Genomic DNA, 13322 nt, shown 5'->3' on the forward strand with positions numbered 1-13322 from the left:
CTACTGTAATAGTTCAAAAGAGGCCTAAATTAGGATAGATACAATGGAAAAGAAATAGGCTCAAGATGCTGTAGAGGAGCTAAACAAGTCTTGGTTAACAAACATTAACTGAGAGAGACAGTTAAGAAATGACTCCAAGATTGTTAACAGAAGAAACTGATGGTGGCATCATCAAAATAAATGATAAGTTTGAAAAAAGGGATTTGGAGACATAAAGAATGGGTTCCAATTTGGATATGGTAAGTTTGAGATGGCAACATAACATGCAGATGGACAAGTCCAACAGACAGCTGGTAATCTGGCACTGAATTTCTTAACAGATATGGGTAAGATATATAGATCTGGGAGATAACAGGAGTTATAGGGGCCAATGAGTATATAGAAAGTCTATGAAGTACCTTATAGAATGCCCACACAGTGCATGGGACAAGCATTCAGCAAGGACAATGAGGAGTAATGAAGAAAATCAAAAGGGTAATGTCAGAGAAACTAAAGAAAAAGACTGTCCCCGAGAAGGATGTGGCTGACAGTATCAAAAGATGCAAGATCAATAAAAAAGTAGACTGAGAAAAAGACAGACCACTTTGTAATTAAGAGATCACCAGTAACCTTAGAGAGAGTAGTTTCACCATATTAGAAGGATCAAGAAATGAAGAATGGGATATCAGGAGATGGAGTCCAATGAATACAGAGACATTTTTAAGACTGTATAGTAAGAACCCTCTTCCTCCTTAGAACTACCACAGCACTTACTGTCTATATTTCTCACTTGGCAATTCTATACTTTGTGATATCTTTTGTATTATGTAGTAAATTGTTATTTATTTGATCTTATTCAGCTTTTCACAAATTTATATTTCATAATACCAATCTAAATATAAGAATCTTGAAAGCAGAAAGAAATAGACATTTTCCCCCTTATCCAAAATAGGCTCTCACCTCCCCAGAAGTAAATTTAAATTGTCCAAGCACAAAATAGACTATATCACCTCCTCTGGTATATAAACTCTGCTCTCCGATCCTTTGGTTCATAGAAGTAAGCCATGCTATATCTTTCTGTGGAGGGCCAGGACTCCACATCACTCTCCACTACAACATGCAAAACCTTCCCCTGAATTTGCCTATTCCCTTTTTCTGTTGTCTTCTCCACCGATACCTTTCCCTCCTTAGGATATAAAGTCTTTAAAAACAGATTGTCTTCTTTGCTTGCATTTGTGGCTCTAGAACTTAGTGTAGTGCCCAGCACATTGTAAGTGCTTCATAAAGAAGATAACTAGATATCTTAAAAATTTTTTGAATGACTACTATTGCTCAAATCAAAATTGCCCAAGACAAATAACAGAGAAAGATGCTGTATAGTATGTTCGGGGAAGACATTTTGCCTCCAATTCTTTCTGTCTTTAGCAGCTATTAGGGATAATTAATGATAATTCCAACACCATATGGGAAAGAGGGGGGAAGGAAAATAAGCCCGATCTAAGATAGCTGCTTGGTCTTTTCTGTGCTTCATATTACTGCTTTAATACTGTTTTTGCCTTTAATTTCTTTCACTGAAACCAACTCACTATTCCTTTTGAAGAAGCAATAAGGTTGTCTCTTTTGATTCCATGCTTTTAGAGCCAGATCCTTTCTGAGGAGAATTAATGGAACATCAGCATTAGAGGAAACACTCTCATTGCCCTAGGTCTTTTTCACAGAACTGTGAGTCTCAGAAAAGTAGCACAGGCTTAAAAGACAAGAGAGAATCTAGTTAAATCATCAGAGAGACTTGGTGGAAGACTGTACTAAGTTAACCTCAAAGGTCTTTTCCAATCCTAAGAGTCCATGAGTCTATGAATGTTATCACATATTTATAAATTAATTTCATATAATTGATTTTCACACTGAAATCTGGTAACTGTTGTAGTCAAAATTCTTTCGCAATGAGGATTGAGAAATAGTATACAAAGAAAGCAAAAACAAAAAGATCAAAAAAAGCATACATTCCCAATTAATTTATCTTCACAAGTTATTATTGATGATCAACAAGATCTAGGATAAAAAATATTCAAAGAAATACTAACCTGGAATTTAAAATTCAATATATTTTGCTATAAGTTTAAAATGTTAAAAGTAGAAATTACTCAACTCATATTCATCAAAAATCTATTAAACAATAGAGGGCTTAACTGTACCAACACCAATGCTGATTGTGCTAAGCTATATCAATTGAGATAATGAAAGTTTTTTTCTCAGAAATCAAAGAGCCAAGAACGAACATGCCAGTGAGTATACCTGCTAATGGTTCAAACAGACTTTTTTATTAGGAACAAATGTGCCATCTCTGTTTGCAGCTGCCATGGGGGCTTATCAGCCCTCCTGAAATCTGAAATATATGGCAACACAGATGTTACCAGAGTTTATACCTACTGAGAAATGGTCTAAGAACCACAAAGACCCAAGCCCTTAAGTTGTGATCATCCCTAAATACAGTTGTCACCATCATGCGTTTATTAGTCACAATGCTTGGAAAAGTTTGACAAGAATAGAACATTAAAAGGTAGATGAAAGTCCAGATTTCATCAGTTACCCCAGCATTAGGTAAGCAGTGTCAATTAAAAGACTCACAGACCAAGAGTTAGAAGCAACCTTGAGGGTCATCTGGCACAGACTAATAACAGAAATAATTTAAAAAGCTCTAATTAGCAGCAGTCTGTCAAATAGTTCACATAGAGCTTAAAGTCTATTAATGAAATCTTTTGTATCAACTCAAAATGAGTGGTCAATGTTATAATAAAATCCTGATATACTGTATTAAGGTGACCCTAATTTATTACAGTATGGACAAAAATTTCAAGAAGCCCAGTTTGTTCATTTATCCATGGTCCTTGAACCATAACCATTCAACCAACTCTATTTATCATCTCTCAACAAGTACTTTTTAAGCTGCTACTATAGGACAGGCACTGAATAAAAATGCTGGAGATACAAATACAAGGAATAAAACAATATCAATAGATATTAACTGGTAAGACAAGTACATATATAAGTATATACAGAAAAAATATAAAGAGAACAAATATAAAGCTAAATACTAGGAAGTGTGGATGAGAAAATTACAGACTGCATTGCAAGGACTTGGTTTGCAAAAAAAAAAAAAAGCAGATAGAAAGAGTATGGAATTCTGCTGTCAACAGGAGATGGGTCTAGAATCTCTAGCCAAGAAAAGCAAATCAGCAGTTGGAGACAGGGTTCTTTCTCTTTTTGAATAAGAAGAGAGAGGAGCATCTTGCTGAGGTGTCGTAGTCCCTCATTTATCTGAAGAAAATCAGATTAGCCATCAAATCTTCATTAGTGGATAGAGACTTTACCCTTTGGGGAACAGAAGAGACTATCCACCTAGAAGACTTATTTTCTATTTGTAATTTCTCTAGATCAGGAAAATCCAACAGTCTGACTCTACATCTCTCCAGGGACCTAGGTCCCCAAACCTGAGCCATCAACCCCTGAGGGGAAATGTAGGATTAACAGAAGCTATGGATACCTATTTTTCCTTCTACCCTAAATCCCACATTCCTGTAAACTCCAAAGAATAAACAGACCTTATTACTTTGAAGGGACTGAATATCTTGTTCATCTAATGTGCTTTCAAGGGAATCAGGATAATCTCTAAAGGGAAGAAACCAGAGACTGAATGGGGATTTCCTCCTTACCTCTCAGTTCTGGACCTTGGTCAAAACCTCTCCCCTTCCCTAAGAGAGGAAGTAGTGCTTTCTTTTATCTGTCCACTCTTTCTCTTAGACCTTTCTAACTTTGGTTCCTGACCCCTCTAGTATAGTTTTGGCACCCCAGTAATTTGGGATGGATTAGAAGTAAAAGAGAACCAGGAAATCCTTTTAGAAAGTAGTACTTGAACTGAGTTGTAAAGGGAGAGTGGTATTCTATGAGAAAATGCATTCCAAACATCTGCATGGTCAAATAAAGGCAGAGACAGGAGATATTGCATTTTGTGTAAGGAGGAGGGGGACAGTTGAGTTAGATTACAAAGTGCAGGAGAAGTAATGTACATCCATGATGGAAATATGGGTGGAGGTCAGATGAAGAAGAGTTTTCAAAGCTAAACCAAGAAATTTATATTTTATATTAGAAGCACTAGGGTTCCAAAGAATTTATTGAGTAGGGAAGTAACACAGTATGACTGTGCAACATCCTCATGAAGATGGGAAGGCACTCGTCCTCACATTTATGAACTCTTTGTTATCTGTCCTTCTTTATATTACATTTAATTGTTCTTCAGTATATTTTTATGTTTAAGTATTCCCAAAAGGTCATATGTCATTTCAGATATTCACAGAATCTTAACACTAGAAGGGACCTTGGAGGAAATTTATGTAATTCAAACCTGAACAACAATCTCCTCTACAACATATAGGTAGTCATCTATCTTTTTAAAGGCTTCCAATGAGAGGGAACATCCATTACCTAACTGAGGCAGCCCATTACACTTCACAATAATCTGTTATTACATTTTCCTTTTCATTATGCATAAATCTACCTTTCTCCACAAGTTCTGTAATCTAAGGATAAACAGAATGAATCATATCTCTCGCATACTTAAATATTTACCATTTCCTCTATAAGTTCTCTTTTTCTCAAACTTAATATTTTCAGTTCTTTTCTATTACTGTCATAAGGCATGATAGAATCCCTTCACCATCCTGGTTGCAAACCCCTGGAGCTCATCCCCACACCCACACCCCCATTTGTTAGTGTGCTAAACAACTTTCCCATTTCTCTTATATTTCCCTAAAACACTTGCTCTAGTATGAAACACACTTGGTAGAGACTGGCTCCCTCTGAGCTTCAACAGGATTGCAAGAAACAGAAAGATTCTTAATCTGGGGTCCATGAACTTATTATTTGATAACTTCATTTCAATATAATTGACTTCCTTTGTAATCTTATCTATCTTATTTTATGCATCTAAAAATATTCTCCTGGCAAGAGCTCCATAGGTTTCATCAGATTGCTCTAAGAGTCCATGACACAAAATATGTTAAGTACTCGTGCTTTATGGATAATATGGATTACAGGATTTAGACTAAAACAGACCTTAGAAATCACATAAGTCAACACCCATTTCAAAGACTAAGAAACTAAGACTCAAGGAAAGAAGGTGTCTTGCCCATGGTCACAGATCACTTCTTAGGAGGTGCTAAAATGTTAATACTAGGTTCTTTCCTTCTTAAAAGCTCCAGAATTTCTAATGTATGACAGCCAAATGAAATGAGGTGCTTACCATCACTAATAATTTAAAAATCAAAATGTCCACTTACTCACCAGGCTTTGGATCCTGTTCCAGTGCATAAATTGAGTCCTGAACTCTTCTGTTTTTCCCAGGGACCATCATCAATTGAGATTTCATAGTAGGAGGCCCTATGAATTGAAAATGTAAAACTGGGTTTGCAGGATTTATAGTTCACCCTGCGTAAAACAGAATATAGCCCTTTATTAGAACCAATGAATTCTAAATAATTAAATTTGAAATGAGGTAAAGGTACCTCATGGTGTTGACTGTAACACTGATTTAATTTTTATTTTAAAAAATAAAATCATCTCCCACCTTGTCTGATCATTGTTCCTTTACTGCCAACGATTTTTTCATTTCTAACAGAAGCGTCTTCAGATGATTTTTGGAGAGAATTTTAACTTGTCCTCATGGATCTAGTAAAGTGACTCACCTTATTACTCAAAAAGAACATAACTCTGAAGTGGGCTTCATTTCTCCAAGAAAATGAATATTTATTAAATTCTGCATCTAGCTGTACTTGAACCAAGTTAACTGAGAAAATTGCTTGCATCTTGAGTGATCTACTATGTATGCCTTTGAAATGGCCAACATAGCAATAACAATTATAATATTTGGTTAGAAACCAAAGCAAATCTCAACCACTTCTTACAAATTTAACAACACAGTACTAAATAAAGCAAGCAATAAAAAGAAAATAATGTTTTTATTCTTAAAAGTTTTTATTTTAATTTACAAATCTAGAATCAAATTTACTTTTGCCATCAAAAAATGCAAGTGAAAATTTTAAGCTAAAATGTAATTTTGAACAGTTTCCAACTGTTTGGGAGTTTCTGAAAGATGCCATTATAAGCTGCACTGGATATTAGCCCTGGCAAAGAAAATTAATCAATTTAGCAGTAGAAGTTAAGGAAAACTCTTTGTAGCTGTAGCCTTTTTACCAATTAAGCGTGTTTGTCACAATTATCCAAAGGAGAAAATTATCTTCCAACATAAACTTTCTTGTTATTTCTGAAAGGTCTCAGTTTGATCAATACCCTTCATATCTTTAATTCTCCTTATAAAATAAAAGGGTTTGCTCCCCTTTCTTATTTATATTTTCTCTTTAATCAAAGCCCTGTTTGGTGTGTGGAGAAAATGGACAAGTAACAGCAGCATATTTACGGCACACATCCAGACAAATAAGGCCAGCATAAGCAGTAATAATGGCTGTCACTATACCAGAAGCAAATAGAGGAATGTGATTAAAAGCCTGTGGGAATATAAGAGATACCAAAAGGAGAAGAGAAAATGATGCCAAACACCAAAAGTATATGAAGCAAAAAAAGAGAAGACCAGCACAAGCCAAAATGTGCTAAAATCAAAACCATAGAGATATGGTGATAGCAAGATAGAAAACTTAGGGGAATAGGAAAGTAGAATTAATTAAAGAGTGATGAAAAAGGATTTCTTAAAGTGAGGAAGAAAGTAAGGCTAGTGCAGGGAAAAAAAGATGAAGAATAAAAGAAAAAAGTACAAGAGACAATACAGATTATGCTGGGCAACATTAGTATTATTATGACATGCAGGTTTATAAAAGATTAGCCAATCCTCAGAATTTTTGTTCCAGAAAAACGATTGTTTTTTTAAAGAAACTCACAGTCCCTTTAGAGTGGCTATACCTCTTCTTACACTGTCCACAGCAACAACCAAAGAATGGGGCATTCTAGGTTGGGACAAATGGGAAAAAAAATGGGCTTGAGGGGTTAGGTGTACCTAACCTTTAATATACCTCGTGCCTATCAATAAGGCAGAATTATTAGGAATACACAACACTTTGAAAATATAAAATACATAGAAACCACACTATAAACATTATCCACATTCTGTGCCAATCAGACATTGTAAAATAAGAATTCTTTGGGTATAACAACCAAAGCCTCTTGCAAGAACTATAGACTGAACCAACATATACCAATTCTTACTCTAATGAATGACATCACAAATAGGCTTCAAGCTTACAAAGCACAGTACATAGAATGCCTATAATGACAATCTTTTTCTTAATAATGCAAATAATAGTGTAAGAAGCAAAGGGACCCAAAGAAGCAACACAAGTCCTATCAGTTCAAAGGTCAGGAGTAAGACTAGCTGATCCCAATGATACATGTAAAACCCAGTTAAATTGCTCATTGGCTATGGGAGGGGGGAGAGAGGAAGAGTGGGAAAGAATATGAATCATGTAACCATGGAAAAATATTTGAAATTAAAAATATAATTTTTTAAAAGACTAGCTGATCCCTTCTAGAACTAATATCCTATAACCCTATAAGAGGTCAGGATAGCACAAAAATACTTGAAGAAGGAACTTTCTTCAATTTCCTTCAAATTTTTCTCCTCTATTATAGTTAGATAGAAAAAAGAATGTTCTTTTTCTACTGCTACCACACATAAATACCTATTACCAATTTTATTTCCCTTTAAACTTGCTAAGATTATCAATATATCATGAATACTTGTCTTTATGCAATAATTTCTATACTATATTGAAAATCATATACAGATGAAACCTATTACAACACAGAAGATGACATCCAAATTTTATTGTGTTAGCATTTTGTGGTATACTATACTGCCTAACATGAGGGGACATATAGTTTAGGGAATTTTATGATTTTTTTGCATTTTAAGTTATTGTGACAAGATTTGGTCTGTAGCTAATTATAGATTTGTTATTACTAGAGAATTCAGGAATGTACCAAGAAGGAGGAAGATGATTATAACATGGAGTTCCCAACAACTGCTTACGAAGGCAGATAATCATGCAAAGAGAGTTATGAAAGTCTCTATCTCCAACTTTCAACAATAAAATTAGCAAAAGGAAGAGAAATTATAAGAAGTACTATTCATAGCTAATTCAGCTTTATACTGTCTTATGTACCCATTTGAGCTCCTCAGAACAATAATGTTTCCCTGGTATTTTCTATATCCATGATGCCGTGATGTACCCTGAAGAATGAAAGTCTGATTAAGGAACCAAAATAGAGGAATGAATTTAAAAGAAAAGGGAGGATGAAAAAATACAGAATTAAAATACAATTAAAATTTATATTCCATGCAAAGCATTCATTTATCAACTAAAGCAAAGATTTTAAAATATTTCAAATTCATGCTTAAAAAATTCAATAAATTTCCAAAGAACTATGTAACAAACATGAAAGTGACAAAATTAAGAGCCTAAGTTTTAACATACCTGGATGACAGACTCTCCCCAATGAAGACTTCATTTAGTGCCCTTACTGGCAAAAGTTGTGGCCCAGAAATCTCAGATCCTGCAGGTAATTAAATATAAATGACCAAGATATTTGCTAATATTAACTATATTCATATGTATGTAGATATATACACATACATACACATTGTATATTGAAAAAGAAATGTTTTAACATGAAGAAATTATATTTGTAATATTACCTTCTGTTTGAAAATGCGAACACAGGCATATAAAATATATACCAATTTCTCCTGAGACAAAATTCAAAATGCCATCCTTTCTCCAAAAACATAAGTCACCCCACCTGATAACCACATCCTTTGTCTTTAACAGTTTACTCAAATACTTCTTTAAAAGCTTTTTAATACTGATATCTGACTCACAAGTCCTACAGAACATACTTCTTTTTTAGGCATTTTACTGCAGTATTTGAAAAGTGAAAGCATTTTTTCTTTCACAAGCAAAGTAAGCATAACTCTCTCAAAAAACATATTTGAAAGTTCAGACTTCTAGAACAGACAAAATAAGGGTGGTCATTTTTAGGTAATGCAAGTATAGCATATATCAAGAGTCCCTATATATCTAACACTAATCAATATCCTACACATATGATAAGTCCCTCATGGCTAGAAAAAAAAATCTTTAAAAGATGTACAAAAATTTTACCAGATAATTTTTGTATTAAAAAGCCTTTTCCAGAAAAAGAGCAAACCACTTTGAATTTTGAAAAATCCTGTCAAAATCTGTGTTTTTCAGACCAAAGGAATGGCTCTACTTATCTCTTACTATATTTAATATGAACAAGTCACTAAGATATTTTAGCCTCCAGAAAATTCAAGAATTTTCACAGATTTAGAACAGGAGCTTTAACGGTCATGTAGTCCAATCTTCTCCTTTTAGATATTTTGGGGAAAGTGAGGCTCATGAGGTTAAGTGACCCATTCAAGGTCACACAAGTAATAAGAAGCAAAGCCATAATTCAATCCCAGTTCCTATACAAAGAAATACTACACTATTCCACTTACAGTTGGTCATTCATCAAACCACTCTCCTCTATTAAAAATTGCACAAAAGGTAAAAACAAGATAACAAAAAGTAATATTATATCCTAAACAATTTCCCCCCAAAAGCATCATTAAAAGAAAAATGAAGCAACAAATTCCACCAATCAATAAAAAGATCCTAAATTCAACATTCTGTAAAAAGTCAATTCAAATGACACCTGAAAGATCAATATCCAATTCACCTGGATATGAACAAGTTTGCTTACATATTTCTAATACACTTATTTATTATTACTGTTCTGTAAAATAATTAATTGCATATATAAGATGTCTTCAATATAAGTACTCGTGTCACAGAGTTCTGAGTTAAAAGTATACATACATATTTTGGGACAGCGTGTGTGTGTGTGTGTGTGTGTGTGTGTGTGTGTGTGTGTGTGTGTGTGTGTGTCTGTCTTTCTATTAAAATTTAAGTTCTATGATAGGTAAGAACTACATCTTATTCAAACTTTATCTTACCCTGCATTTGGCAAAGAATTAAGAACTTTTGACAAAAAAAAAAAAAGGGGGATTTAATTCATATTCTAAGTACTAGGCTAGGTACTGGAGTTTTGAAGACAAAATGAACAACAGTCCTTATGTTCAAGGACCTAACATTCAATGTGTATTGAACTGACTCAATCTAGAAGCACTTCTTTACTACCAAGCTTAGAATGCTTTTAGACTGCCATAATTATATTTAAGAGTATTGACCCTTCAAAGATCCATTCACCTTATTTATACTACCTTCTTGTTACAAGTATCTACTGACTCCCAGATATATTCTCAAAGTTTAACATTTGGTTTGGGCTTCCACTCTATCCCAATTTCATGCTACTAACCTCAAAGACTTCAATGTTCACATTAGTGACCCATCTTAACAAACCAACCTCTCAACTCTTCAATGTCATCTACTCCAACAACCTTCTTCATCTCATTACATACATAAAAACCATAACCACCAGAACTCTATCACTTCTAAGTGCATGATCTCCCGTAAACTGCCTATTCCACTTTCTGAGTTAGTGACCTATTATTTGTTCTTATTGTAGTCTTTTGTCCCTCAATACTTCTTTACTAGGCTTCTTATCACTATACCCCAAAGCTGATTTATCTCCTTGGCTGTAACATAATAACATAAAATAAATAAAGTGAAAAGGTTTATTAAATAACAACAAGGACCTGGCATGAATTTGTAGTGGATGAGATCAATTTAATTTTATGACTTTCTCTGTTGAAGTTGAGCAGCCCTGGAGCAGGAACACAGAAATTTGATGGTGGGGGTTGCTCAGGAATGAGGATTTGTATCTCAGGGACAGTGGAAGGTCAGTGGAACAAGGGATTCTAGGGAGTAATTAGTGAGACACTAAAGAGAAAAACATGGGGTAAAAGCTTGGAAGAGTTTGGAGACAAGGGGAGTTGGGATGGAGTAATAGAAATGTTTATGACCTAAAAGTCAACAAACATCAGGAAATTTATAAAACAGGGAGATAAATTTTCAACAAAGGTACTTTCCTCTTTGATAGAGGAGTTCCACCCAAGTGCAAGTTTAAGAAGAAATCTCTATGGATGGTAAGAAGTCATCTCATTCAGTTTTTCCTATTTGTGAATGGCATTGCATTGGTTCATCAAGCTCCAGAACTACTAGTAAACCTACTGAAAGACATTCATAATGATTCAAGAGTTTGACCTGATAATCAACAAAGCAAAAACCAAGTGGTTGAAGAAAGTCTACTGCCCAAATTATGACATGAAGAGTTTTTCACACATGGATAGCTAGAACAGATAATATGAAGAGACAATGAGTTGGGCTCAAAATTAAATAAGAAGAGAACAGGCTAGATTGCCCCTAAGAAATTTAATAATTATTTTAATAATCCCAACCTTCTTCCAGAAACAAACACTCCTTTTTTCCTAATACCAAATTTTAATGGTGTTGCTACATTGTCATTAAACATGAAACAGTATCAAAAAACTGAATATGAACACCACACATAGTGAAATAGAGCAGAAAATTGTGGATATTATTAGAAGATTACAATATCCAAAAAATAGAAGTAAAAGCATCAGGGAAAATATACAATTGTAAAATAAGATGGTTTGATCATATGGTATGGGTGAACAGGTAGAAAGCCTAAGTGTTTCCACTAGTATTCTTCAGAAGTCAACAGAAAGAGGTCTGGATCAACACCTCACACCCTACACCAAGATAAATTCAGAATGGGTGAATGACTTGAACATAAAGAAGGAAACTATAAGTAAATTAGGTGAACACAGAATAGTATACCTGTTAGACCTTTGGGAAGGGAAAGGTTTTAAAACCAAGCAAGACTTAGAAAGAGTCACAAAATGTAAAATAAATAATTTTGACTACATCAAATTAAAAAGGTTTTGTACAAACAAAACCAATGTAACTAAAATCAGAAGGGTAGCAACAAATTGGGAAAAAATCTTCATAAAAATCTCTGACAAAGGTTTAATTACTCAAATTTACAAAGAGCTAAATCAATTGTACAAAAAACCAAGCCATTCTCCAATTGATAAATGGGCAAGGGACATGAACAGGCAGTTCTCAGCCAAAGAAATCAAAACTATTAATAAGCACATGAAAAAGTGTTCTACATCTCTTATAATCAGAGAGATGCAAATCAAAACAACTCTGAGGTATCACCTCATACCTAGCAGATTGGCTAACATAACAGCTATGGAAAGTAGTGAATGTTGGAGGGGATGTGGCAAAGTAGGGACACTAATTCATTGCTGGTGGAGTTGTGAATTGATCCAGCCATTCTGGAGGGCAATTTGGAACTATGCCCAAAGGGCGATAAAAGACTGTCTGCCCTTTGATCCAGTCATAGCACTACTGAGCTTGTACCCCAAAGAGATAATAAGGAAAAAAAGACTTGTACAAGAATATTCACAGCTGCGCTCTTTGTGGTGGCCAAAAATTGGAAAATGAGGGGATGCCCTTAATTGGGGAATGGCTGAACAAATTGTGGTATATGTTGGTAATGGAATACTATTGTGCTAAAAGGAATAATAAAGTAGAAGAATTCCATGGAGACTGGAACAACCTCCAGGAAGTGATGCAGAGCGAAAGGAGCAGAACCAGGAAAACATTGTACACAGAGACTGATACACTGTGGTACAATCGAAGGTAATGGACTTCTCCATTAGTGGCAATGCAGTGATCCTGAATAATCTGCAGGGATCTAAAAAACACTATCCACAAGCAGAAGATAAACTGTGGGAGTAAAAATACCGATGAAAAGCAACTGTTTGACTACAGGGGTGGAGGGGATATGACTGAGGAGAGACTCTAAACGAACACTCTAATGCAAATACCAACAACATGGAAATGGGTTTGAATCAAGAACACATGTGATACCCAGTGGAATTGCGCGTTGGCTGTGGGAGAGGTGGTGGGAGGGGGGGAGGGAAGAAAAGAAAATGATCTTTGTTTCCAATGAATAATGTTTGTAAATGACCAAATAAAAATTAAAAAAAAAATTTTTTAATTAAAAAAAAAAGTCAACAGAAAGAAAGGTCTGAGATGGTTCAATCTTTTAAAATGACTCAGTTAAGATTTATACCTGTCAAATATTGCTACCCTCCCTCCCCTTACTCCCAGTATATGCCTTTTAGCAGTTATTTTACCTCCTTTTAATAAAATACTAGAGATGATACTATTCAACTGGAAAACATTGTTGCTGTGAAGCCTGACATCAAACAGAGATCC

At 34.6% G+C, this 13322-nt stretch overlaps 1 protein-coding gene across 4 annotated transcripts in view; it reads right to left on the bottom strand.

Moving 5' to 3' along the window:
- The window catches only part of NADK2 (NAD kinase 2, mitochondrial), a 55373-nt gene that overhangs the window by 12954 nt on the left and 29097 nt on the right, over positions 1 to 13322 (bottom strand). For 2 of the 4 annotated variants that reach the window (XM_007487449.3, XM_056824550.1), the window contains 3 exons: positions 8520 to 8598; positions 6927 to 6992; positions 5320 to 5415 (listed from right to left, as the gene is read on the bottom strand). In XM_007487449.3, coding sequence (XP_007487511.1) covers positions 5320 to 5415; positions 6927 to 6992; positions 8520 to 8598 — 241 coding nt within the window. Of the gene's footprint in view, positions 1 to 5319; positions 5464 to 6926; positions 6993 to 8519; positions 8599 to 13322 lie in introns of all 4 variants that reach the window. The other 2 variants (XM_007487450.3, XM_007487451.3) reach the window with 2 other exon arrangements.

This window comes from Monodelphis domestica, chromosome 3 (assembly GCF_027887165.1).
Source record: "Monodelphis domestica isolate mMonDom1 chromosome 3, mMonDom1.pri, whole genome shotgun sequence".
Taxonomy (NCBI): domain Eukaryota; kingdom Metazoa; phylum Chordata; class Mammalia; order Didelphimorphia; family Didelphidae; genus Monodelphis; species Monodelphis domestica.